This window comes from Phaenicophaeus curvirostris, chromosome 21 (genome assembly GCF_032191515.1).
Source record: "Phaenicophaeus curvirostris isolate KB17595 chromosome 21, BPBGC_Pcur_1.0, whole genome shotgun sequence".
Classification (NCBI taxonomy): domain Eukaryota; kingdom Metazoa; phylum Chordata; class Aves; order Cuculiformes; family Cuculidae; genus Phaenicophaeus; species Phaenicophaeus curvirostris.
The window spans coordinates 11886680-11911143 of record NC_091412.1 but is presented as its reverse complement, the minus strand read 5'-3'; the positions used below and the strand labels follow the sequence as shown (position 1 = coordinate 11911143).

The 24464-nt window shown below is 49.1% G+C and overlaps 1 protein-coding gene across 7 annotated transcripts in view; it reads right to left on the bottom strand.

The window, feature by feature from the left end:
* Positions 1–24464, bottom strand: part of CUX1 (cut like homeobox 1) — a 231844-nt gene that overhangs the window by 4713 nt on the left and 202667 nt on the right. For 6 of the 7 annotated variants that reach the window (XM_069873838.1, XM_069873839.1, XM_069873840.1 and 3 more), the window contains one exon: positions 12689–23554. In XM_069873838.1, coding sequence (XP_069729939.1) covers positions 22852–23554 — 703 coding nt within the window. In that variant the 3' untranslated portion in view covers positions 12689–22851. Of the gene's footprint in view, positions 1–846; positions 904–1314; positions 1399–3539; positions 3657–4091; positions 4205–5381; positions 5449–5898; positions 6036–12688; positions 23555–24464 lie in introns of those variants that run through there. The other variant, XM_069873844.1, reaches the window with a different exon arrangement.

Sequence of the window (24464 nt, the reverse complement as noted above, 5' to 3'; positions counted from 1 at the left end):
AGGAAGGCTGTGGAACAGCAGCCAACGACGCCTGATCTCTTCTGGCCTGCCACACTGGGGTCCCCATAGGAGAACCTTCCTCTCCATCCCTTCAGAAGGGCCAAAGTCAGGAATAGCCACAGCCTAGAAAAGAAGCTTAGGAATGACGGATCCCACCTTCCTACAGAGAAACTTTTTATTCGTGCTGTAAAAGCTAGGGATTCCTTATTGACATAAGCACATTCCCCAGCTACCATCAGGGCTTTCCAGAGCTGGCACTAAAACCCACACACCTCCCACCAAACCAGTCCTGGGCTGAAATCTGCTTTGCTATTCACAGCCACGGTGGAGGCTGCTGTAACAAACAAGATTATGTTCTTAAATATTCCCAAGGAATAACTCCCCTAAGTCAGTTTTTTTGTAAACGCCTTTCATTAATTCGCTGTGGTGCTGGCACGCCATCCGATCCATATTCATGTTGGTATTTGCTTAGTTTTTATGCAAATGACAGCTTTGCCTTTATTACAAGATATTTATGTATTCTGTGGCTGTTGCGGACCAGTGGCCCCACATTAACCACTGTTACACCACATACCCGGGGCTTAACTCAGCCAAAACCTGATCCTGAGCCTGCTGCCAGTGTGACACAGGCCAAGGGGGAAAAGAGAAAGAAAGCCAGTTCTCCTAGACTTTGTTCTCCTAATTTGAGCCCCAGCGAGGTCCTGGTGTGGGCTGCACCCCTGCCTGGGGGAGCAGGAACAGGGTCTGCCCCTGACCAGGGCCAAGCTCAGCAGCAGCGTTCCTGGTGCAGGCACTGAGCTGAAGCCCTCCTGCTGCCACAGCGGCACTGCGGATGTGCCCACTCACCATGCTCAGCGTGGCTTTATCCCAGGGACTGAGGTTCAGGTACTTCCGCTGCCGTTCCTGCAAGCAAACGGTACAAGAAGCTGATTTTGAGGCCGAAAGGGCTGATTTTGGGTTTGCAAATCAGGGAAGGTGCTCTGTGCCCCAGGATGCGCCCACCTCCTGGCACACCCAGCTGCCGGGGACACCGCATGTGTACAATGCCTTTTCTTATGTTTTAGTTTTAAAAAGAACGGCACTTGAGTGCATTTTCTGCTTTCATTTTCTACCTGCCCCTTCCCTTTGACACACCCAGACCACCTGGCTGCAAGCAATCCCTCCAGAGCCGAGCACAGTGGCCGCAGCTCGTGCCTCAGCCCTGCGTCCTGCTCTGCGATGGCGAATCACGGCTGGGGAGTCCTACCCCAGCTGCAGGAGGCAGCGATCCCGAGGCACAAGTAGGTGCTGGGGGGTTCTGAGGACTTTTCCTACCTTCCTGCTGAAGGAGGAGAAGGGGTCCAGGCGCTCTTCATACTGGGAGGAGTAACGCTGCTCGGTGTCATCCCTGCTGCCGCCCTGCGGGAGCAAAGGCAGGGTGAGAGCGGGCAGCGGTGCTGGCAGAGCCGTCGTGCCTGTCACTCTGCTGCAAGGGGTGCAGGGACACCCCGCACGGAGCCAGAGCCCCCGGCCCCTCTGAGCTGCCCATTGGAAAGACAGGAGCCCCAAAGGATTGAGTGGAACCAGCCCAGAGTGGGACCAACACCACCTATCGCCTTCAAAAAGGGAGAAGCACAACAAGAGCTATTTAACGAGGTCCCTTCTTCCACATGGAGAAGGAATGACCCTGTGTTTTGCCCTTTCCATGAAATAACAGTCACCTGTGTCACCTCAGAAAGCTCACTTGGAAACACCTGGACTACTGCAAATTCCAGCCTGAATTCCTTTGCTGCTGGGTCAGGGAGGAGGGAGACAGAGGATTAGGAGGAGGAAATACTTGTTCAAACGTTTGTCTCTTATTGGGTGGGCAAAGGGCAAGGGAAATGAAGGAGAATCCTTGAAAGAAGTGAAAGATTTAGGTCAGTTTGGACAGGTTGGGTTTTAAACTCCTCCTGGGACAGCAGTTCTCCTCGTGCAGCCTCTCAGCGGTGCTTGGTGAACTGTGAGCCCCGAGGATGCTCACACTGCCTGCACATCTCTGCTCCTCCTTTCCCCAGCGCTGCCTCTGCACAGCACGAGGCCTGCAGATTCCACATCCCTCCTACCCAGACCCAGCCTGGAAACGGCATGTGCTCTCACCAGGCAGTCACACACGCCCTGCTCCATCCCGCTGCCCCCGCAGCAGCTCTGCCCTCGCTAAGGGTGACGCTGCCATCACCGAGGTCTCTCTGGACCCCCTACCGCACGCTGCCGGTTGCCCTGCCCGGTGGCCCCAGCGCGCTGGCAAGCAAACCTTTAGCAGCTCTGCCCTGACACGCCGCAATTCAATCCACGGGTCACCGCGCAGGCAGGAGCCAGCGATGAGACCAGCTCCCAATTCAGGGGCGACGAATTCACTACAGCCTGGCCTTATTGAATGATCTTTGATGATTATTTTTAACGTGTCACATGCCCGATTAGGTGGTGAATTATGCAATTCCCTGTGCTGCTGCGTCGAAGGCTTTTGCTCTTTAGATCATGCGAATGGCATTCAGGGGTTGCCTTGTGGCAGCGGATAAACACGAATATGATCTCCCGTGGGAGAAACAGGCAAAGCCAGCAGAGGGGCTGACCCAGCGTCATCACCAAGACATAAATAAAAGAACCAAATAAGGATCTTCATGGCTTCATTCCCATCCCCAAATTCTATTAGAATACCCATAAATAAAATGGACTCGGCCCAGCCAGCATGGAAAGGCAGCAGCTTAGAGGGAGGACAGCAGGCAAGGTGAGGAGCTGGTGTTTGAGCCGACATCCTTTCCCCAGTTATTGTCACTTTTGCAGTTATTAGGAAAGCTTGAGGTCACAGTTGCCCAGCTCCAACCGAGGAAGTCATTGCAACTGAAAACTCCCCAGGCAGCAGCCTGACCCACTCGTACAACCCACAGGGATTTCTGGGGTTGAACACCTCTGAGGGATGCAGCACAAGCAGAGTTGGTTTAAAGAAAGTCTGGCCCCCATCCCAGCCTCCTGGATTACTGGGATGTTTTGGTTTGCTTTCCTCTAAGGACAGGCCCTGGCTGCCCAGGAGAGTGGGAAGCAGAGCAGCCCTCTCTGCTGGCCACAAGGAATTCAGGGTGGTGAGGAATGAGCACAGGATTTGTCACAGGATGAATGATTTTTTCAGGCTCTGATTGCAGGGATTTATTGCAAGAGGCCCCAATTTAACCCCATGCTGCCTGGTTGGGCAGGAGCAACCATGACTTGCCCACTAGAGCATCACGCTGCCAGCAGTGAGCATCAGAAGGGTTTGTAGCAGCTTTTTCAGGGAGGAAATCTGAGCTTCTTGCACTAAAAGTATCAACCACCCCCCAGCACAGCTCAAAAACAACCTTCGCAGCAGAGGGGCTGGGCAGAGCACTGCACCCTCCTTCATCCATTCTCCAACTTCCACACAAAGTGCACGTGGGGAGCGTGCAAGTTCCCCGCTGCTCTTGTGCACAGAGAGCGGTGGTCTATGCCTGGGGTCTGTCCGTCCGTGTGAGCCCAGCCAGAGGACAGACAGACAGACAGACACTCACCCGGCCAGGGTAGCTCTGGAGGAACTTGATCTTTTCATAGAGCTTGATGTTGTCGGCCCTCAGGTTGTCCAGCTCGCTCTGCAGGGCGTGCACCGTGTGCTGCATCATGCGATTCTCCTGCACGGGGGAAGCAAGGGGGCTGTGAGCTGCTGAATGGGGTCGCCAGTCCTGCCCCATTAATGAACCCCATCCCTCCAGGGCTGAACATGGGCCGGGGCAGCCAAGGCGGCTGCGGGCGGCTTTGGGCTGAGACGTGGTCCCCTCAGGAAGGGGAAGGGAGAGCCAACCCACCAGCTTTGACAAGGCTGTTGTGAGAGATATTGGGTTTTTACCCCAAACTGCATTCCCTGTGTGTGTTTTACAACCCTGAATGTTGTGCCAGCTGACCAAGCACATCTCCAAGGCAGCTGGGATTTGGACCCATCCTTGAATTGGAGCAGCACCAACGGGAGGCTCTGGTCCTGCTAACAGCAGAGCGTGTGTTTCTCTTGCTTGCCACAGCTCTGCGCTGATCAAGAATTGCTGCCTCACCGCCCTTCCCACCGCACGTACCCCCTCCAGCTCCTGGTTCCTGGCCCGGAAGCGTTCCCTCTGGCTGGAGATGATGGAGAGGAGCGAGTCCACCTGTCCCTCGGGGAACGTGGCGCTGGGGGATGCCGAGTGACCTGCGGAGAAGGCTCGGCATGAGAAACAAGTTGGCAGATGCCCGCAATCCACCTCAGAGCACGTGGGGCTTGCTTGAGTTTCGCCTGACAGTGCAGGGCCTCATGGACACCCAGGCAGATAAACTCCTATGCACAATTGTTACAGCAAGAACTGGGTTTGATGTTTTTTTCCATTGTTTTTGCACTTACCCTGGGAATGGATGGGTTTACTCCCCAGGACATCACATGGGGCAACGCCTGCCTGCCTTCCCATGACCCCAACCTTCCCAGTCCCTACTAGACTCTCTCCTGCAGCCTCTGCAGCAGTCACAGCCCCAAGAAGAAGACTCAGCACCACAACCAGCCGCTCCATCCACGCACTCTTCTCTCCCCTTCCCCTCCTTGCAAACATCACCCCTATTTTGTACTTTCTCCTCTTTCAGCCATGAGGGGCTGCTCACCCACAGCCATCCCCAGCTTGCCATGCCCCAGAACCCCATCCTACAGGTGCCCAGTGCGGCTGTGCCCCTCGGTGGGGCTGCCAGTGCCTGGGGGGCTGCAGCCACCCCTCCATCCCTCCCTGCTCCACCTTCCCGGCAGCGACCGGCATCCACGGCCAAGGAGAGATCCATCCCCAAGGCCATGACTCAACCGGCTGCACAGAGGAGCTATTCATAGCGCACGATGGGTGGCTGCAGGTTGTTTGCCTTGGTGGGACTGTTGCTGTGATATTGTTTATCGTGTGTTTTTAAAACCTTTCAAAACAAAAATTGACAAAAAAAAAAAAAAAGGAGAGGAAGTGATTTTTCTTCCAGAGGAGGCAAGTGTTGTTATTTGTTTGACTCATTTTCTCCTGCAGATCTTCATGCAGGAGCCAACATAAAGGAAATATTTAGGTTGCTGGCTCTGGAAGGGGTTCGGTGCGGAAAGAGCAGGCGTTAAGTCGCAGGGGGTTTGGCTCAGCCGGTGATCGGCTCAGAGCCGGGCCTGGCACGCGCCGGCTGCACCGGCTCGGGAGCAGCCGGAGGATTGGCAATAGACACCGAGCACGGAAAACCTGGCACTGACCCCAGTTAGAAGGCACTGAGCAGGTGATATCAGGACCTGCTTAGGAGCATCCTCACGCCATCACCCCTGTGGAGGCAACCACCCTGCTTGTAGCCCCACGGTCCCTCAGCACGCAGCCCCTGCCTCTCACCGTAAAACAGCGCCGTGGCCTCCTTGATGGGCTCAGGAATCTTCTCCAGACTGGGGACGGCTGCACCCTGGGCAGAGAGGCAGGAAGAATTAAGCATTTCCCAATCACCCAAAGGTGCCAAAGCAACCTCCTTCTGGATCCTGCCACTGCCCAGGCTCCCGCAGCCTCGTGGGGAGCGTTGCTGCCAAACAGGCAAGGATCAAGCCTGAGACAACATGGAGAGGCTGGGATTCAACCCCCAAATCCCTTTCTTGCACTGGGAAGAAGGGCTGGATAGTCCCTGGATGCCAACACCACCACCCCAGCACCATCCCACTGCATGGGCACAATGCAACCCTCTACTGAGCCGAGAGAAAGAAAGGGAAGGGAGGGAAAAAAATGATGAGAAAAAGAAGAAGAGGCAATAAAACAACGCTCTTGGCTGCTGTTGTCCTCTCCAGCAGTGACAGCCACCCCTTGGACACATTGGGTGGTCCCTGCCCGCTGCCAGGAGCCGAGCGCTGTGGGTCAGACTCACCTCCGCGTCGGGGCGATGCACGGTGGACAGGGCCTGGATGGTGCTGAGGTCGTGCTCCAGCTTGGCGATGAGCTCCTTCTGGCTACCCAGCGTGGACACAGCCTCCGTCAGCTGCATCTGCAGCTCCGCACAGCGCACTGGAAAACAGAGCCAGGGCTGTCACCCAGGGGTGCCCCAAACCCCCATGTCTTGCCTAGGGGACATCAAAACGCTGAGAACCCCCCAGCTGGAGCTCCAGAGCCAACACACAGGCAGCAATCCCATCTTCTCCTTATTTCTGGGGGCAGCAGGAGGGACCCTGCCAGCTCCAGGCGAAGGTGACTGGGGTGCAGCCTCCCTCGGTGCCACCCCAGTGCCGCAGGCAAGGCGAGCACCGGCTCGGCTGCTTCCAGCGCATCGGCAAGGTGCTTTGGTGCCCCTGGCAGCATCCCGGTGGGGCAGAGTGGGGGGACCTGGAAAGGGATAAGGGGAGCTGAGCCCATGAACTTATCCCTGGGTCTGGGATGGAGGTGAGCTGCCCGGCACGGGTCCTGGGACAGGCACCTGTAGGGTGGGTGGTTTCTGCGAGAGGTAGCCCTGGGGTGGAGGTCTCCCAGGAGGGCTCAGGGGGACAAATCCTGCTCCCAAGGCACCGGGTGAGGCTGCGCAGCCTCCAGCACCCCCGCTAGGCCAATTTATGACAAATGAACCCTCTTTCCAGCTGCCCCCAGAGTAAAACCCACACCCTAAACCACACCAGGCGCTCCCTGGAATGCTCCAGGAGCAAAACAAAAGCCTCTCGTTCCCCTCAAATAACCCCAGCCCAGATGTGAGGCAACGGAGAGACGCATTGGGGCCAAAACACAGCTACAGTGAGAGGTGCAGGACCAGCCCCACAGGACAAGCTCCCTGCTCTCTGTGCAAATCCATCCCAGAACACGGCACATCAGCAACCGGGAGCTCTGTCCTGCAGCAGAAATCCGCTTTTTCCACCCTTCTCCCTTGCTGCCGGCAATCTCTGGGCCTCTGCCTGGCCAAAAAAGCAGCTCAGCCCAAGGTTCAGACCCCGCGTTTTGCACCGCAGCCTCCCCACCGCAGGGACGCAGGATGCGTCCAGCTCCGCCTGGAGTTCCAGGTGGGTGAAAGCTCAGCTCTCAGCTGCTCCAGTCCCTCCCTGATCATTTCTGTTGTAAAGGTTCCCCTGAATTCCAGACAAGGAAGGCAAGACTCCTCATTTATCAACAGCCCGGCCAGGATAGTGGGGCTCGAACCGAGTCGAGCCCCGAGCCAAGGCTGCTTTCCCGTGAAATGGGGCTTTGCCGGGGAAGGCCGCTCCTCAGGGACCAAGTACCCACAGGGACAGGGAGGTGGCACTTGCATCGGGCTCAGTGCATGGATTTATCTTGTTTTCCCCTCTATATTTTCAATTTATGGGCCCAAGTGAAAGGCTGAGGAGCCAGGAGGCGCTGCGATGAATCCACAGCCCCACTGGAGGTCAGTGTTCCTTAAGAGATGGGAACCGCCGCCTGCTCAGAGCTTGGGTGGCCTGATGCGAAATATCTGCGTTAACAAGATTTGGAAAGAAGCAAACCCTCTTCCCTACGGTTAATTATTTAATTGGCCGTCTCTTTAAATTGCATTAAAATGTAATTGGGAAGCTATTGCCAGCCAGAGATGGGCTGTGGGGCCCAGCTCTGCACCTGGCGACGGGGCGAAGGCCCCGAGCCCGTGGGGGCCCCGGGCGAGGGCTGCAGCCCCCCCAGCCCAAAGCCCTCCGCACCGCACCCCAGAGCCTCTTAAACTACCTTTTCTGGCCGAGAAATACTCATAGATCAAATATTGCAGTTTGCTTGGGAGAAGAAAGGGTCACCAAAGAAATACACCCCCCATTTATGGTTGGACTCGATGATCCGGTGGGTCTCTTCCAACCTGAGTTATTCTATGATTTTTAAAGACAGCTGTGTCCTTCCTCCTTGGGTTCCGCTGCCTCGACATCGGATGGTTCCCTACAAACTGTCCACAAACACAGAAAAGCCTGGAACCCCGCCGAACACTGAAAGCAGCCAAAACGCCTGGAGCTTCTCTCTCATCTCCCCTTCAGCAGGTCTTTTCACGGCTGCTTTTTTGGTCCCGGGATTTTTTTTTTTTTAATCATAACTTTCTTTTTATTCGGAAGGGCAGTGGCCACCCGCGAGCTCCTGGCTCTGCACAGCAACCCTTCCCCTCCCGCAGCGGGGGGGATGCGCGCCGGGACCACAGGGCAGCGAGCAATGAGACGAGCAAAAGGAAAACCTGCCTTTTTCTGCTCCGCGCTGCTGTGCTGGGGAGCCCTGGCTCTGACCCCTCAGATGTGCAAATCTCTCAAACAGACGAGAGGGACTGCAGAAGATAATGGGACAAAGAAGGTGAAGCCCCAGGGATACTGGAATTTTAAAGCAAGCATCTTTAGCCTCAAAATCTGTCATCCCTGACTTTTGAGGTGATGGAATCATAGAATCATAGAATCACCAGGTTGGAAGAGACCCACCGGAGCATCGAGTCCAACCATTCCCATCAATCACTAACCCATGTCCCTCAGCACCTCGTCCACCCGGCCCTTAAACCCCTCCAGGGAAGGGGACTCAACCCCCTCCCTGGGCAGCCTCGGACACGGACCAATCACCCTTTTTGTGAAAAATTTTTTCCTGATGTCCAGCCTGACCCTCCCCTGGTGGAGCTTGAGGCCATTCCCTCTCGTCCTGTCCCCTGTCACTTGGGAGAAGAGCCCAGCTCCCTCCTCTCCACAACCTCCTTTCAGGTAGTTGTAGAAACAGCCCTTGGTTGTAGAAACAACCTGTAGAAACAGGCCTTGACATTGCCATCGCCTCGTGAAGAAAAGAGATGAAGGGTAGCAGCTGGGCGTCCATGTCCTGCCCCAAAATGAACGAGCGAGCAGAAGGAGCCTCAGCTCAGGATGCTGTAAAGGAGAAGTCTGTCCCCGGCAGCCCACACCGACCTCCAGCGCTGCGGAGCGGAGCCACAGGGACACGGCCCCGAGACGTGTGTTTCTGAAAACACATCGAGGGTCTGCGGGGACCGACACAGAGGTCCCAGATGGAGAATAAAAGATCTAGACGAGTCTCACGCTTCTTTTGCTGCGGGTAGCACTGTTACTCTCGCGCTGCTCCAGAGCTACAAGTCACAACCCTCGTAGCCAATTCTGATGTGAAAAAGGCCCGAAGCCCTGGGCTCCGTGGGCGCGTTGGCGAGCAGCTCCGAGCCCAGCGGATGCAGGGGCTCACGGGCAGCGCCTGCGAGACGGCCAGCCCCGCGCTGCCATGGAGCAACAGCAACTTTGACTCCTGTAACAAGCCCCAGCAATTGGACTCCCATGGCAAATCATCCAAAACAAACAGCATCTGTTTTCACAGATGGAGAAAATTAAGACATACTAGCAACTTGGTTTGAAGTTATAAGGCCAGACATAAATAAATGAGAGGCAATCTTTCCATAAGATGGTGGCTTGATTACTGAGGATACAGACAGATGAATAAATCACCTTGGGGTGAGATAGGCTGCAACTTGCTACGCATCCACGAGACTGGAGTAACTGCTCATGTGGATCCCCTGAGCCCGAAGGAAATGCGAGGTAAGCGGTGTTGCTGCAGGGATCCGCAGGGCAGGAGCACGCACAGAGGCAGTTACTGCAAATGAGCTGATGCTCTGCAAGTTCACACCCTGATTTGCCTTGCAGTAACTTTTTAATCTCCCTCCCATACTGTCTGGCCTCCTTGAATTTACATAACCATAAAAATAAGACAACAAGGAGGGAAGTGATGTGGCACGCTAGGAGCTTTCTTTGAAAACCCATCCTCTCAGAAGTCAACTGAAGTGCATTGAAACCCACTACTTCAAAGGGTTCAAGACTATTTTACTGACTGTAAGGAATATGATGGTAAGATAACTAAATCTTGGAGTACCTTGACACGAAGGCTGAGAAATCCAGGCATGGAGCCGGAGACTCACTCAACACAAACACTGATGTTTGAGTGTGCCAGGATGAGGAGCGGGAGCCAAAGGAAGAAGCAGGAAACTGTGTCTGCCATGGGCCCTTTGATTTTTCCACCTCATTCCAGCCCTGAGGACATCTGAGACCTCATCTGCCCAAGCGATGAAGGGTTGGGAGCACAGGGAAAGGCTCCTTCACCCTTGCCACACTCTCTATGATACACAAGCATCCTTCTCTGAACCCCTTGCAGCCCTTTTCATCAGTGCCCTTAGGTCCTTCTTCAAAAGTGACCTCGGGAAGAGCAAAACCAGCTACCGAACCACATCAAGAGGAATGCCTACCCTACAGCCACTCCCTACCCTGTGCTCTGGGTTTCTCTGCCAGCTGCCAGCAGAGGAGGCGCAGGCAAGATTTCTGCTCCCTCCCCTCCTTTCCCCCTTTTCTTTTCATGATGAATCTGGAGTTTTGAGGACCTGCTGGGAAGGGAAGGTTTGAAGCCTTTCTCCTTGCCTTTCCTCCTGGCCCAGCCACTCCAAAATAAACAGCCCCCAGCAAAGAAACACAGTACCACTTAATAAATTCACCCTGCAAGGAGAGAGATTTCACAGAAGAATGGATTATTTCCAAGAGTACCAAGATAATTACATGGGTAACTAGGAAGAGTTCAAGAAAACAGTTTGAATTTTCTTATCACTTTCCCATAGCTCGGAGCAAAAAGAAAATAAAATGCTCTACTGTAATCAAATCACGCTTGCTGCTGGTGAGCACACAATTTCTTCACCACTTCCATTAAAACAGAAATACTTAAAAGAAAATGATAGCATTTTGAAGTGGAAAGAAGTGGGGCCCCAAAGCACCAGGTTGGCTGCTCCCAGTGTGCTCCTCCCTGGTGGAATGCGATGCTGTGTGAACAAACACCCCCTTCCCACGAACAGACCCTGCGGGACCGAGGTGTCCCTGGGTGCCAGCTTTCCCCTGCACCAGCAAACGAGGACTCCTCCCATTAACTCAGCCAACGCCTGTAACGTTTCTACATAAAACCCGACCCTCGCTACAGCCCAAGCCCAGGAGCAGCAATTCACCAGCAGGAACACTGGCGGCACACTGGTACGACCCTGGATGGGTCTATGGAACAGCCCGTGTGCTCTCCTGAAAAGGAGATTTTTGACATCCTTTTGAAGGGCTACCAGTGCAACTATTGTAGAAGATCCAGCCACCCCCACAGAAGACAATAATATCTCCTCCTGACTCCAGAGATGCATCCTTGGGGTTTGGGTTGCCTTCCTAGCTTCCAAAACATAAACTTCTGGAGGTCTTGGCTTGAGAGGATGCGGATGCATGCTCCTGAGCTACAACAAACCCTCGGCAGCATCTTCTGTCCCAGAACTGTGTTTTCACACATGTAAAACATCTTTTGCTGCTGACCCTGTGTGTGATTTCAGTAGTTCAGTGCTGACATACCGCACCTAAAGGCAAGTGTAGGTTACAAATGCACAAATTAACCAACACGAATCGTAACACTTTAGAAGCGGAGCTGTTTAGTATCAAGCTCAAAATAATTAGGGTCAAATTATACAAGATAAAGCCAGTTACAGCAACCAACAATATGAAATAAGAGAGAAAAATAAGCTCTAAACTTAATACCTTTGCATCAGATGAAAGACTGGTCACAGATGTTTCAAAAGGAGAAAACAGGCATTTATAAAGAAATGAAGGCATTAAATAGCATTTTGGATACATTCTGAAGACTCTCCCACCCACTCCTGCAGAACTAATCAAAGCTACTGATGGCAGGACACACAACAAACACAAACTGACGAGCTGTGTGGCCACGTCGATCCCAGCAGAGGCTGGGGGTGCCCAGCCCAGCCCCCTGCTCCCCAGGACAACCAGCTGGACCTTCCAAGTCGGACCCACAGCAAAGTCCCTCTCAGCCCTCTGAAGCTCCTCGTGCCATGCTGAACATGCCCTGCTCACCAGGAACCTCAGCCTACAGGGAGGCAGACAACACACGAGCTTACAGCCTGGCAGGACAGAGAGATCAACCACATACTGCAGGAGACGATGCACATAAACGTGGGAAAGGAACCTCCAGTTCACAGTTCAAACCCCAGATGTGACCATGCCAGGTAAGAGCAGCACACGGGCAAGTGCACACACACACACACACACACACACGCTCTGCTGAAACCTGGAGCATTCAACTAGAGCTTTATTCTTCTGGTCTTAATAATAGAATGGATTATAACATCTGTTCCTCACCAAACCTCAAGTTCTAGACTCTGTAAACACTGAGTAAATTTACAGGAACGACATCTCATAAAGCACTAGAATAATTTGTCTTTATACAAAATACCTGTAGAAATAAGCAATGAACCAAATATTTGGGAAAATTCTTCTACGTTTGCATTTTTGAAGCTAAAGCATTTCTGACCCCAGACAATGCCTTTACTCTAATTTTTATAAAACAGTTCATATATTGTTACGGTGCTCAAAACTACCCCCCTTGCAGTCTCAGACCTAAAATCCACCTGTTCTGTGAATGGAGCCAGGTGCCCGCTGACGGCAGCAGGAATCGTCACACTCGAATGTCACTGGAAAAAGTTTACAGTTAGGAAATCTCACACTTCAATATTTGAGGTATCAAAATCATTCCTCTCCAAGAGACTGACAGACAAAAAGTAATTTTTCCTGCCCTGGCCAAACACAGATTCCCACCAAATCCAGCCCCTTCAGTCCCCGGGCACCACCGACCCAGAGCCAATGTAAATGTTTGCTGCTTGGATTCAGGTCTCTCCTCAATAAAGACAAGCCCACGCGTCGTTGTGTTTGTATAAAAGATATTTACTTCAATTATCACACCTAGGGTGCTAGTGAATAATAATAATAATAATACATCGTGTGAGTTTCATACAGTGATATTGCTTCTCCATATCATATAGGGACCGTTGTACAGTGCTGAGAACAAACATTATATGGCTAACGAAGACAGAAACAATGCCATTCTGCTGACGGAGGGAGCGCGCCCTGCTGCTGCCAGCCAGATAAACTCTTACTTTTATGTTCAAACAAATACCGAGAAATAAAATGTTACAAAAGATGAGTCACAGCAACACAATGCGGGCTTCTCAAAGCTACTTGTACAAAAAAAATGACACTTTTTTTTTGGTCAATTGGGTCTTTGTGAGGATTTTTTTTTTGTTGTTTTTAACTCTGTGATTGTGAATATAACAAACAAGCTCTAAAAACATCTAAGACTTAGTGCGTTACAGAAAAAATATAAAATACTGCTAAAAATGTAAGACACCACAATACACTGGGGTAAAAACTGAGCTTATTATTAAAAAAAAAAAAGTTCTCAGGAAAAAGTACACCACTTTCTGTTCGAGTTCATCTTGTGCTGTGTTAGTAGTCGGGGCATTTCAAAGGTCTGCCCATCCTCATGGCAAGTAGTTATTGCACAAATGCAAAGAGTTAATTTCTTAATAGACAATGAAAAGGGACATGAGGGAAACAATAAAAACAAACAGAAAAAAGAGCATTTCCCCTCACCAGCCTCCACCTGCTTTGGAATCCACGGCCAAATCCCCGCACCTGATCTCCCTGCAGCTCTCCCGGCGCCGGGTGCGCGGAGCCCGCTGCCCGAAAGGAAGGGTGGGAATCGCTTTTCAGCACAGAAACGCAGAGAGCTCTCTGCCGGGAGCAGCCTTGGGCTCGCAGGGTCACCCCATTGCGGCCACGGGCTCCGCTGAGCTGCTCTTGGATCCTGCCTACGCCAGAAGGAACCAACCTCGCCTGGGAAACTCAGCTGATGGTTTTTAGTGGGACACCCTCGAAAGGCAAAGTGCAAATTCGCTTCCAAATGCGCAGAGGTGGTGAAGTGCCCTGCGAGCGCCCAGCACCGTCGCCCTCGCCCTCCGCACGGCTTCCGTGTGGCCCTGGGCTGGCAGGTCCTAGCGCAAGGCTTGCCAAGTCGCCTTGTGCAGCTTTTCCCTCGCTTGCTCGGTGCCACCAGCCCAGGGATCACCCGCTTGAGCCTGCTCCCACGCCACAAGGGAACCGAACCGCTCCTCGGCGCCGTTTCCAGAGCTCGCACCGGGACAGGCTGCTGCACAAGGGGAGCTTTTATGTTTTTTTCTTTTTCTTTTTTTTTTTCCTTGGCCAACTTTGAATGAGAAGGAAATCAGCTCTGAATTCAGGAATTCAAACATATGCCAACAAAGATGAACATCACAGGAAACCAGTCTCTCATTTCAAATTAACACTCGTGAGTAAATCATATTTTGACAGAGGGGCACTGCATCCTCATGACATTCTCAGTAGAGGCTCTAGGAGGCTAAGGGTATTTTCTCTCTCTGTATACTTTAAGTCTCTTCTCTCACAACTGAGGCTTCTTATTCTCAGTCCTAAATTACTTTAAAACTATTTAAATAATATTATTTATTAGGCATTTAGATCTAAATAAAATACACTTTTTTTTTTTTTAAAAAAAATGATTGCTCTAGAAAACACGACAGGGGCACAATGATATGGACACTATGAGCCAGCACCACCCCGCTCTGTCGCTGGGACAGCCCAAACCTTCTCCAACGTCCACCTAGGGGATATGTCTACTCCTGTCGCGTTTATATCAAACAAAAACAAACCTCAAAAAAGAAACAGTTAAAATTAATCTCATAAATAGGAAAGATTAGATTGTTTTCCTAGTTACAAACCACCTTTACGTATTTCACCTTATGATGCTGTAGAGAGAGCAAGCTTGAGAAGTAACACGCGCGCTGTAAGGGCTGAGGATGCCGGTGGGTGAAACCCTGGATGAAGACTGGATCGACTTTGCGGTGCCTGCCACCCTCGTCCGGCTCTGGGCACGGCGATGGAGCCGGCGTGCATTACTAATGGCACAAAAGGACACGGTTGCAGTTCGCGATGGCTCAAATCCACGAGTTTTTCACCGATGCTGACAGAGCTACAAGTGCGCCGGGTGAGTCTGAGCCTCATGAGCACTAATGCTGCTGGGTGATGGTAGAGACCCTAACGCGAGCCCCCACCGTGCCGCTGCAGCCAACCCAGGGGGATGACTCTTCTTTTTTCCCCATGAACCTGAATTCTCCTAAACTAGAGCTCGCACTCGCCTGCGTCTGGTGTCTGGGACACAAACCTCCCGACGCAGGAGGAGAATTTCTATTGCACAAAGACCTAACACACAGTGTTTGAAGTGCTTGTCAGCCGAGGGGTAACGCGTGTCCGGCCACTGAAATGTTCCTCGACCGATGGTTGCTTTCCCCTCACCCAAATGCAAAGTGGCTGCGAATGCTGCAATCTGGATCACTGTGCTTTCGATTATTCTCCATGAAGAGATTAGGAAATAAGGCACATAGCTTTCCAAGTACAGAAAGTTCTTAAATAGTAACTTTTAGGAAAGTAGCAAAACCTAAAAACTTAATGGGAAATGCAGTAACACAGAGGATTTTGATGACACCTTTGCTGAACGAAAATAATATCATTTCAAGCTAAACTAAACTATTTCCCCCACAGAACAAAACTGATCCATGATCTCCATCTCTCTAGAGGAGGCGAGAAGGAAATGGAAGCCCTGATCAAGGAAAAAGAAAAGTAGGATAAAGACATGACCTTGTCCTGCACGCCGCCTTTACGAACTAGATGCTCGAGTACTCCCTGTGCAGCCTGCACGAGCACCCAGAGGTAACTCGGTACTTTGGAAACACTTTTAAAGCTAGTAATAATTTACCCACATATAAATAACACATCCAAATAGCGCTGAGGGTCTAATGGAAGCTAACGAAAGCCAGAGAAGCCTGACTGAAAGACTGATTGCAGAAACCATTTTTTGTGGTTACTTTGAGAGAAGATTGTACTTCAGAGCAAGTGCCGAGTTTGATTTCTTCTCCTGAAAACACAGGCGCTCGCCTTCTGAGAGGAACTCTGGAACAGAGAATTTCTATCTCATTCCTAAGAATACGTGAATTTCGGCTTATAGAGATCAAGAACGAACCGTTGGCTCTGAGACGATACTTGGCTTGCTTTACCGATCAGCTGGTTTGGTGATTGTTTTCATTATGCCGAACGTCTTTATCGCTCACCTCCCCACTGTACGTGGCTACAGCAGAACACACTTGATGCAGGCAAGGATCTGCCACCGTACCTTCCTGCGAGCCCTATCAAAGCCGAGCCCACATACCAGCAGTTACAGGACGCTGCAGACAAGACCCGACATTTCATTTCAAATCACTTGGCTTTGGCACAGCTTGGGCCCTTGGAATTATTGTTATCCACTCTGAGCATGATCTTGCCCCTCCTCGTTAGCCAGACCCGCACATTTCAAACAATCCAGTCTCTCAGAAGCTAATCCCCTCCTTACACCAGGGGACTTCTCTGACAAGACGCAGAATGACATCCTCTCTGCATAAAAACAGACACTGGTTTTAAGCCCTCGCTCACCTGTGCCCCAAATGACTTCACCAATCTGGCCGTGGCGATTCCTCCGCACTGTTCAGACCAAGCGCGTAAGCACGACGTGTACTGAGGGGCTCTTCCTACTGGAATCATGTACGTACACGCAATTAACAACTCCTAACAATGCATATTAATTACCTGCATAGACAGAAGAGGAGAACACAACCGAACGCCGTTATTCCTGTTATCAACAGAGACAGCGCCGTTATGAACATCACCACGGGATTAGACAGAAACAGGAATGTCACCACAACAGCAGGAATTCCTGGCCTGACTCTCCATTTCCAAAGATCTTTGGACGAAGATGGTGCTGCCTAGTACAACTATCTCGAAAAGTCAAACAAAAAGTCAAAGATACAACACCGTGGGGACTAAAGGGATCTACTGCGGCTGTAACTGCCTCCTGCACTGCTCTGTTCTGGGCAAGAATTCAGTCATTCACTGCACTGGGCTCTTTCAAAATGAAGAAACTGAAATGATATTATGAAACCAATAGTTTTAATAATGAGAAATCTACAGAACTGTAGCAAAAAGCTACTAACATCACTGTGAGTAAAGCAAGCTTGAAAAACGGCAGCAGTTGCCCTTCACTGGGCAATGAAAAACACAATAATCCCATTAATTTTTTAAAAGGAGGCTTTGCCTTTAAACGCACTTTAGTGCCAGAATGTGTTTGTGAACAGCAACGAAAAGCGAGCCCGGAAATCAGATCGGTCCTTTTCCATTCACAAAACGGTTGTAGAAACATCGACTTCAGAGAGAGCCAAGGAGCTGGGGTCTGGCAGGGAGCACCTGGGGTTTGGGAAGCAGGCGAGATGTCTCCACCAGTCCTTGGCTGGACCACAGGGTGCTGGGAAGGAGGCTCACTAACAAAAGGTCAAGGAATGACTTTCTTCAACTGGAAAATGACCTTACAACTAATTGTTTCTATTAAATATGCCACAGTACCACTTGGCTGGGGGGAGATCATCCCTGAGGAGAGATGGCACCACTTACATACCTGTTTTTAAGGCTTTTTGAAAACTTAAGTGCACAGGCCTAATGCTAACCTTCTCCAAAAGGATAAAATTCACATTCAGAGCACCAAACCTTTTAATCCTTGCATATTAGTAGGGTAGGGTATAGTACATGACTTGGTCATATAGGACAAGTCAGTCCCTAGGCATAGCATACAGGGCTTTTCTTGCTATAAAGTTCATCATTAACAGTATTTTATACATGGCATAGTCAATATATCCCATAAAACAGACGGGGAGGAAAGAACAAGTTGGTGAAATAGTATTTCTGCGTTTTAGAGCTCAGAGACATGTGTGAAGGAGACAGGGACAACTAAGTCACTTTTCAAACTAAGAAGGTTGAGCCAGAAAAGAAATACTGATCTTGTGCTTCCCATGCCAGCGATTCTCTTCGTAGTTTAAATCCACCCAGGAGGATTTAAAACTGTTAGGGGGGAAAAAAAATGTTTTGCTTGTACTGAATTTTAGAATTCTCTATTTTAAAAAAAACAAGTTGATTGTATTTGCAACACAGAGAAGAAAATCTTACGTTCAAACACCGGGCCAACAGAAAGTGCAAGAGGAAAGCAGCAGGCCAAGATATCAGTGAGCTGAACGCTGCTTTGCAGCTCTTTTATCTGTCATTTAAATTTAGGAACGCGAGGCTACGGGCTTCGTGTCTCATCAGGGATAGAACTGCTGCTCACTTGTGGGAAAGACCAGGGTTTGCCAGCTTTCCCTCATCCTCTTTCATGCAAATCCATCAGCTCTGTTGGTTGAGCTGCCACCAGAAGGATTCATTTCTCTAACTTACTGTTTCACCCATTAAAGGACTGAAAAAATCGGAACTTCTAAGTAATTGATAATATTGCATAGAATTCTGTCGTATTCATGACTCCCCTTCTCTAGACCATTCCCACATGAAGAAGTGGCACACAATAATGCAAAGAGCTTTCACCTAATGGGAAAGACACAAACCTCTTCTTTTGAACTGTAAGATTGATTTTTCCTGTTACAGCAAGGAGTTTATTACTAAAGAAATCACTGATTCACGATATGGGCAGAGTGCACCGATACAGGTTCCCTTCAAGAGTGGCTCTCGTGATATGCATTTTAGAGATGAATAAATACAATGGTCATATTTTATGGCATCACCAGCAATTGTAATTAAAAGCATTTATGCTAATGAATGTGAAATTCTGTTGTCTGAAAATCTGTACCCTCAAAACCAGAAGCATATTGACAATTGTACTGTATGACCCCTCTGCCAGGGGACACTTGTCCCTTGCTTTTAGCAAACAGAGCATTACACTGTTCTCTGTTTCTAACATCCAGGGAGACAAATCGACAATTTTAACTGCAGTGTAAAGGTATTTCTGTTAAAACAGCCCAGGCCCTTCCTCCACAGCTCTGGTAAGAGCATGGAACTGGAAACAGAGAGAGAAAACAAAAATGCTTTTAAAGAATCTCAGGAAAAAAACAGGCTCTGGAATTACAGACTGTGAAATCTACCTTTTCAACCAGGAAAAGAAATGCCATCAGCGAGGGCTCTGCTGCCACACTCCGCGCTCTACAAAATGAGACAAGCCCATCACACCTTCCCCCGCAGCGCCCCTGCCCTTCCCGCAGAGCCGGGGACCCAGGAGGGTAAGACACAACGCGCTGCTCTTCGACATTTCTCCTCCAACTCCTTATCTGTTTCTTTTAATTAAGTACAAAAAGTAGTTCCAATACACGTTTTCCTAAAAGCGCTGCTACCGAATGCCGCACTTGCTCAGAAGTAACAGCTAAAATTATTCAGTGTGGCTGAAGTTCAGTCTCTAAACCAGGGAGGTCTCTGCCAGTTTGGAAAGCCAGTAGGTAACTCATCTCCGACAAGAGAATCTCAGCAGTAGTTCAAGCTAATCCACCTTTACTTTCCACTGAAACAGAAAAGCAGCTGTGACCTTGGCTAAGAATGGGGAACAAACAGCTGGGAACACCACTTAAACTCTACGAGCTCGACCTGAGGGTGTCTGTCTGCCCATGCCCTTAAGGAAGGTGGTCACTAAGAACCCAAAGTGACTCCGGGCAGCATGGCCCGGGTCACCCCAACAGCATCTCAGCAGGCTAATCCACATTCAATGCAGATCATTAAATATGAAACAACAAAAGGAGCTAAGCCATTAATAAAGTGCCAAAAATATAGGAAATACTGACAGCATTTTATTTGATTAATTTTATAATAGATACCAGTGACAACCCTTGGCAGGATGGAGTGACTTCTGACTTACGAATGCTGTCTTTATCCAGCGAAATGACATGATTCAAATGTAATAATGGAGCTTAGAATTAACAGTTAGTGTTATAAAAGAAAGATTTCCTCTAGGGCAAGCTACAGATATGCTTTTTAAAACTCATTACAGCATTAAAAACCAGGCAGATGCTAAAGAATCCTAAAGAACTAGTGGAAACCTGAAAAGCAAAACAAAAATAAACTGAAAAAAAAAGATATAAGTTTCAAGGCACTTACGTATTGCTTATTAAGAAGAGAGATTGACCTTAAGTGCTGCATTTGCGTTCAACCTGTGAATACAGTTCTGCTGTCATATAACGCAGCAAGAGCTCTCAGTAAGCATCATGGAATGCAATCATAATAGACACAGGCACAAGAACAGTTTGGGGAATATTAATTTTTAAAAAATAGTCAAACAGAACAAAACCCTCCCTATCGAGAAAGCCGCGAGCAAGCACCTGACTGGGTCAAGCACCCGGACCTCCCATCAGCAGACAAGGACAGCAGAACCAGACCGGCAAGAGTCTTGCCTCGTATTAATTAAAAAAACCAACCTGAACCAAACAACAACAAAGAACAAAAATAAAGAACGTAAGAAAATATCTGTGTCTTCTAGTCAGAAGTTTTGCTTCCTGGCCGAAGACGCGCTATGACTCGCATGAGGGGGTGTGTGTGTTTGACCAGGATGTGCGTTTCTCGATGGAGCTGTGCTTATTGAGTCAAACCAGGACACTACAGAGACAGAGAGGTAACACTTTGCTTCCCCACGTTCCTTCCCTCGCTGGCCGTTCCCGCAGACTAGCTGCCCTCCAGGTAAGAAGCCGTAACCACCTCCAGCACGTGATGCCTGGTTCCTGCTACCCCAAACTGCCTCCTCAGCTCACCACAGAAAGGGGCAGCTGCTCTCCTCTGCTTCTCAATTTGAGTTTTACATCCCAAGGCCCCAGTTCCCCAAGGAGGTCTCCTGAAACAGCTAGCAGTTAGAATAGGAAACAAATCCCTGCCTTTCAGCCTCCTAGAGCCTTCTTTTCTTAATCATGAAAAGGATTGATTTTAGTGTACTGATTCTTAATTGGTGAAAACTCGTGCTAAGTGCTGCTGTTGCATGTTAAGAGACTGTAAATGAAATACAAAAGTTCTAAAACATCATGCAGAAATGTGGTTTCACATCTTACAGTCAAAAATCCTACTAATGAATACAAGCACACTGAGGTGTAATATTGGGAACATACCTTTAAAGTCGGAACTCCTCTCCCCATCCCTCCCTCCCCCAAAATCAGAAAAGTAATATTAATTAAACTTAAGAAGTAATGAATGCACCATTAAAGTGTCATCAAAAAGATGCTGACCTAAGACAAAAGTTCAATGATACACAATACGGTCAAAAAGTCTTCAATCAATAATATACAGTATGACAACTACATCTTGTAAATTATACCCAATACTGCCGGCAGTCTATCCCTCTAAAGAATATTTGCCCCCTTTCATCCCTTCCTAACAATCAGATAATAAAATACAGCACCTATAAATAAGCAAAAAAAAAATTATATATATATATATTTATATATATATATATATTCCGAAATCATCTATTGTTAGTTTTAAAGATATGGCAATAAAGGAGTCTAAATTAGCAAACTTGTAGAAGCCATAACTGATAAAACAGCTTATTGAAAAAAGGTGGCAGTAATGCACTCTATGTGTGCACAAGTACGTAAGAAAATACACAGACGTATAAAATTGCACGCACACACTCACGCACACACATCCTTCCACACACCTCTATGCTCACGCATATACATATAGACAACAGGAGGAGTTAGAGACAAGTTAGAATTGGATTTGTACTTGGATCAGCCCTAACCTGTGCATAAAACCATGGCAAAAGGCTGTGTTTCTGCAGGTCTGGACTGGGACTCGAGAGCATGAACGGTTTGGTTTGGAGGCTGGGCTAGTTCCGTCCTGGTAAGAGCCCATCTGGTCATTGCCATGTACTCTTTATCCACGCAAAAATAAGCTTCCCACAACTAAAATGTATTTAAAATCAGTGCTTGTGGTGGGAAGAGTCAGTAAATGGCCACCAACAGCAGGAAAAGGTCTCTATGTGAGGCAGCTCCAGTCCCTCTCAGTGGTGTGACAGCAATCGTACACGTGAGCTACACTTTAACCGGTTCCAGGTGAGCGGAGGATTTCGGGTTATGGAATACGTCTCCGGAGTAGCAGGCTGAAATGTTACTGGCCAACATTTTTTGAGAGATCTGTCTTTACAGAAAGGAAATTCTGTACACTAGGAACCAAGTGAAATGATCAAGTACATGCTGCTTCTAAGTTGTCTCCTAAACCTCCCAGATATGAGGTCTGATCAGCGTGCTCTGTGGTTAGAGGTTAAAAAGCAGATTATAAAATACCTAGATTCAGAATTTTTTTTTTTTTGTCCTGATTTGGCCTAAAATGGAGTGTATTAAACAAACTCTGATCTGCAAAAGACCAGAATCAGTTAAAGCTATGAAACAATGTGCACTACGTGTCAATATTCTATTTCACTTACAAGAAAACACTAAGTCAGCTACCACAAATTAAGATATTTTCCTGATGTGACTTTTTTTTGTTTTGTTAAAAAATATGTGGAGTAAATGTGTTTTTTTTTTTTAATTCAAAGTTTCAAACAACAAGATTCTTTTCTTTTCTTGAAAATATGTAGGAATCCAAACTAGTGTGTTTAGAGTCGGTTGACTGTGCAATCTCTTAGTGGCAACTGAACAGCTACAAAAAACTTTCTTTTTTTTTTCTTTTTTTTTTGAAAAATCTCCCCTTTTTTCCTGGTTTAAGAAGATAATAGTGTATTATCGCTCTGTAGCCATTAGATGGCAGATAAAAAGCCCCCTTTTAATATGTGGGTTTGATTTTTTTTTCTTTTTTTTCCATTTTTCTTTTTTTAAAGCCCACACCAAAGAGGAGGGCACAAGGCAAAGCTGTATGAGTTATTCCAGAAACTGTGGAAATCACTTAGGGCAATAATAAAAACACTTCAGGGTACAAAAAAGCTTGACTACACATTTCAGTTTTCTTCCTCGAAAACACAAACATAAATTGGGCTTAACGCTCCTTTTTGTTTTCTATATGCACCTTGGCCTATGGCGTTTTTGCCCTGTGGCCCGCAGGGCGGTTAAGTGCGCAACACAATAAAACCAGTAGAGGTCCAGTTTCCCTTCCCAGCTCTCCAGAGTTGGGTGAGATTAATCTCAAAATTCCCACTCGACGGCCTCTTCTCGACTCGCGGCCTTCTCCAAGCGGTGGATGATGTTGTTCAAGTTTGCCGCTTTCTTTTTCCTCAAGGAGCTGTCTCGCGTGTTCCTGGAGCTCGCAGCCTCCGAGAAGCCGAACAAGCTCTGAAGAGAGTTGGCTTTCTGCGAGCCAGCGGTGGGCGTCGAGCTCGTACTTGGCACACTGGAGATTTTCTCTGAACTCTCTTTTGACTTGGAGCTCTCCCCCGTAAGGACCGAGGTGGAGGCAGCTGAGGTAGAGGCATCCCCTTCCGTGGCTGAGTCTGGCAGCGCCTCCAGCGCGTCTCCCGAGCGCTGTGACGCCGGCGGGGAGCTCTGGCGCGATGCTCTGAGCCTGCCCTCGTCGTCGGTGTCCTCCAGGCTCTCCGCCTGGTCCGCTTTCTCCGAAGACCTGGCGCCTTGCCGTGCCTCCTCCCCTGCTTCGAAAGCCGACTCCGATGGTCCTCCCTGAGACTTTGTGGTTGCATTGCTGTACTCATCCGCCTCCGGGCCACTCGGCTTCCCTTCAGGGGCGCCCTCTGCGTCCACGCCGTCGCAGCTGTCTCCCTCGGAGCTGTGAGCGGCTCTGCTGCTTCTGGCGGAAGGAGAGTCGCTCGACCCAGCCTGGCTCTGGCTCCCAGCTTGGATCTCCTCGATAAACAGCTCTCGGCGGATGCGAGACCTAGGAAACAGGAGAGAGGGATGGTCACAGTGCTGAGGGTACCATGGAGACACCCCCACTCCACAGGCAATGTCGCAAGATGCCACTTAGTGTCCCCTGCAGGGCAGCCGCTCCGAGCTGGGCCAGTGGCAGCGCTCACACACCCAAACCCAAAGTCCTGACTGAAAAGGTGTTTGGAAGAATGCGAAATATCATCAAGATGCTCTTAATTTCATTTTTCCTGGCCACATGCCTGCTGTGAAGCTACTGTGCCCGGAGGACACAGGCAACAAAGCCCAGGCTGCCCCGGCACAGGATCGTGAGCGGATAAACCATTTTTGGTAACTTCTGCAGCGCTCAGTGCTGAGACCAACCCTCTGACTTCAACCAGGATTTTGCGCTGTAAACCTGAAGTTGGTCGCTGCCCCTCCTGGTACCACAGCAGGCGTTACAGAATAAAGCAAAACTATAAACTTTATGCAGATAATCAATTTGTATTAAAATGATTCAATTTGTACCTAAGTGATTGGTAAAAAACAAGGATATATCATCTTCCCTTTTTTTTTTACAAATTCAAATTAAGTAACATTCATAATTGCAGGCTCAATTTTTACACCACTGGGCATGGTTTAAGTGACAAAGATGAAAGGCTCTGCAGTCACCTATTCTCACTAAAAGTCTGGCATCAGTATGCTGGACCAGAAAAGGGATGATTTTAAAATTCTGAATACAGTTCTAGTAGATTCAGAAGAAAATAACTTGTCAATACAAACCAATTCAGTTTTCTATTAGAAATAAGTCACAATTTGCCTAAAAAAACCCAAACAGGTAAGAAATCCGGACAATCCCCTTGGTGTTCTTCTGCAAAAAACCACGAAGAAACGAAGCCCATTGCTCTGAAACCACTCAGGGTGAGCACAGCCCTTTGACA